The sequence below is a fragment of the Labrus mixtus genome, unplaced genomic scaffold (assembly GCF_963584025.1).
Source record: "Labrus mixtus unplaced genomic scaffold, fLabMix1.1 SCAFFOLD_266, whole genome shotgun sequence".
Lineage (NCBI taxonomy): Eukaryota > Metazoa > Chordata > Actinopteri > Labriformes > Labridae > Labrus > Labrus mixtus.
This window is the reverse complement of record NW_026870256.1, coordinates 7,501-10,000: the sequence shown is the minus strand read 5'-3', so window position 1 is coordinate 10,000 and position 2,500 is coordinate 7,501. Positions and strand designations below refer to the sequence as shown.

Below are 2,500 nucleotides of genomic sequence, written 5' to 3'. Positions count from 1 at the left end.
GGGCGTCCAAAACGGCCATGTGGGGGTGTGTCTTAAAAGCGCCTACCTTCTCTGGTCCAAACAAATCCAGAGCATTCAGGAGCAGAATCTAAAGTTAGAAGGAGGACATACTGACTGCTGCATGTTTCCTTAATGTCTGATCAGATAGTAAGGTACCTTTATCATTTCACTCTCTGATGTATGATTTAAATAAATGGAGACGACAAGAAGAAGAAAAGGTGTCCTTGAAGAACCAACACAAAGATCTCCTCACACAAACAGATGAGAGACTGAAAGTGTTCCTCCAGGAGAGTTCATGAACTATATATGAAGACAAACCTCAAAGATTCTTTTCTTCCTCTCCCCTGGAGCTGCAGCCTCAGAAATCAAACCCCTCAGAGATCCCCTCCAGGGAGACCTCACAGCAAATCTCTCTACACACTCCAGATCCTTCCACTGTGGAAGAGTCGGCTCGATGCTAAACCGTGTGTAAGATGCCCGCAGAGATCTTGGCGAGTTTTAGATCTTGAGTGTGATTTGGTTACATCCTGTCAGTGCTCAGAAACAAACCGTCTTTTTAAAGTACGGCTGCAGCGATGTCGTGATGCCAGAGGATTCAGAAATATGTGAAATGATCTGATTGTGGAATCGACTAACCAAAACGGCAGAGGACCGAATAACCAAGAAAGTATTTATGTGGAGCAAAAAAACATAACTCTCCACGGGCGAACGAGCTCTACTCGATCTTCAAGGAGGTGGATATGACGCATATTTAATCTGTGCTGTAACATTAACTCCATGGAAGATAAGCTCTGGATCAAGTATGAAGAAAAAATGGTTTGAAAACATTCTGCCCAAGACAAAACTAAGGACACATGTACAGATCAATTTAATGCCTGAGTTATTTGTAACATGTCGTTTATCTAGAAGCCAAAGATCCTCGTTCACACAGTTAAGATCTGCTATTCTCCCTCTGGACATTGAAGTCGGTCGATTCAAAAATATTCCAGTAGAAAACAGACTTTGTGAGATGTGTGAGTTGGACGAAGTTGAAACTTTTGCATTGAACAAAATCTGATGATTTAAGAGAATTATTGTTTCATGAAGTAAAATCAGAAATATTGGGGCGGACAGATGTGCAGAAACTGGAACGGCTGTTTCAGTTTGATGTGTTTAAACTTGATAATTTAGTTTCAAAAGCTTGGAGAAGAAGACAGGATATTCTGTTTGATTAGTTTGACTTCTTGCTTTCTCTTTTTGTTTCTTGAGAATGAATATAGTTTACCTCGTGCACTCTGATCGGGCTGGGCATATGGATGTATGTATGACACAATAATCAAATAAAAAACTTAAACTATGCTTTAATAAAGTTTAGAGAAGGCGTCTCTCACTTGCTGTGGAAGTCGAAGATGTCCTGCATGTTTCCAAAGATGATCTGCTCCTTGTTGGCGATGCCGGCAGGAATCTCCTCCACGCCGCTGGTCATCTCCCACAGATACGTCTGAGAGAGAGAGAGAGAAAGACGAGTGAGGCGGGCGAGGGAAGAATCAAACATGCAGACGTCTTCTTCTTCTTCTTTTTCTTCTTCTTCTCACCTCTAAACACTCCTGAAGATCTCGGACGTAGGTTTTCTCCGTCTGCAGCAGCTCGGCCATGATGAACCTGAGACAAAGACACGAGGTCAAACATAGAATAGAATAGAATAGAATAGAATAGATGTTTATTGCCATTTGCACAGGTACAGGACAGTACAGGTACATTGGAATTTTTTGTGCGTTTCTCCCTGAGTCAGCTTCTACAAAAAAGTTAAAATTATATATAAAATAGAATTATAAGAAAAAAAGAGAAGAAAAGTACAATAAAAAAATAACAAAGGGGAACACTGTACAATGAGATGAAAATATAAATATGTTTTCTTGAGACGCTCTGTGTGGATTTAAGTCAGGAATCGCTCCTTCCTCTCCTCCCTGAGTAAACTGCACATTAACATTTCATAACAAGACGAAACACAGCGAGGAGCCCGTTGAGGAGATTCTTTAATATTTACTAAAAGCTGCTTCTCGTCCGTTTTTAATGAGCGCCGCTCCTCACCTGCTCGCCCCAAAGCTGTAGATTTCATTCCATTGAAATAAACATGACAGGCAGCTGCAGTGAGGACCAGGAATCTCTCATTTCAGGAATGTAACCGAAAGGTTTCTTTTTTTTGTTTCAAACACTATTTTGTTGATTTTAAAAAAACAACTTGCTTTTGCTTCATCGTAAGGTGTTTGCTCTTATTTCCCTTCCCTTGTTTTATTTTTCTTCTTCTTCTCGGGGCGCCTGTTCTAATAAACCTGTCCGTGCAGGGACTACAGGTGGAAACGGTCGTGCACTCACTCTTTCTTCCTGGCCGACTTCCTCTTCTCCTCGTTGACCTCGTGGTTGGGGTCACGCAGTTTGACCTCGGGGTCGTCCGTCAGGCTGGCGGGAATAATGTCCAACTCCAAGTCTTTATTGTCCTGCAGTGAGACACATTTAATGA

The 2,500-nt window shown here is 41.6% G+C and overlaps 1 protein-coding gene across 1 annotated transcript in view; it reads right to left on the bottom strand.

The window, feature by feature from the left end:
* Nucleotides 1-2,500, bottom strand: part of LOC132967183 (kalirin-like) — a gene marked incomplete at its 3' end in the record, with an annotated part of 15,100 nt that overhangs the window by 5,276 nt on the left and 7,324 nt on the right. Inside the window, exons 9-11 of the mRNA XM_061034045.1 lie at nucleotides 2,356-2,477; nucleotides 1,575-1,641; nucleotides 1,371-1,480 (exon numbers count right to left, since the gene is read on the bottom strand). Of these exons, the coding sequence (XP_060890028.1) occupies nucleotides 1,371-1,480; nucleotides 1,575-1,641; nucleotides 2,356-2,477 (299 nt within the window). The remainder of the gene's footprint in view (nucleotides 1-1,370; nucleotides 1,481-1,574; nucleotides 1,642-2,355; nucleotides 2,478-2,500) is intronic.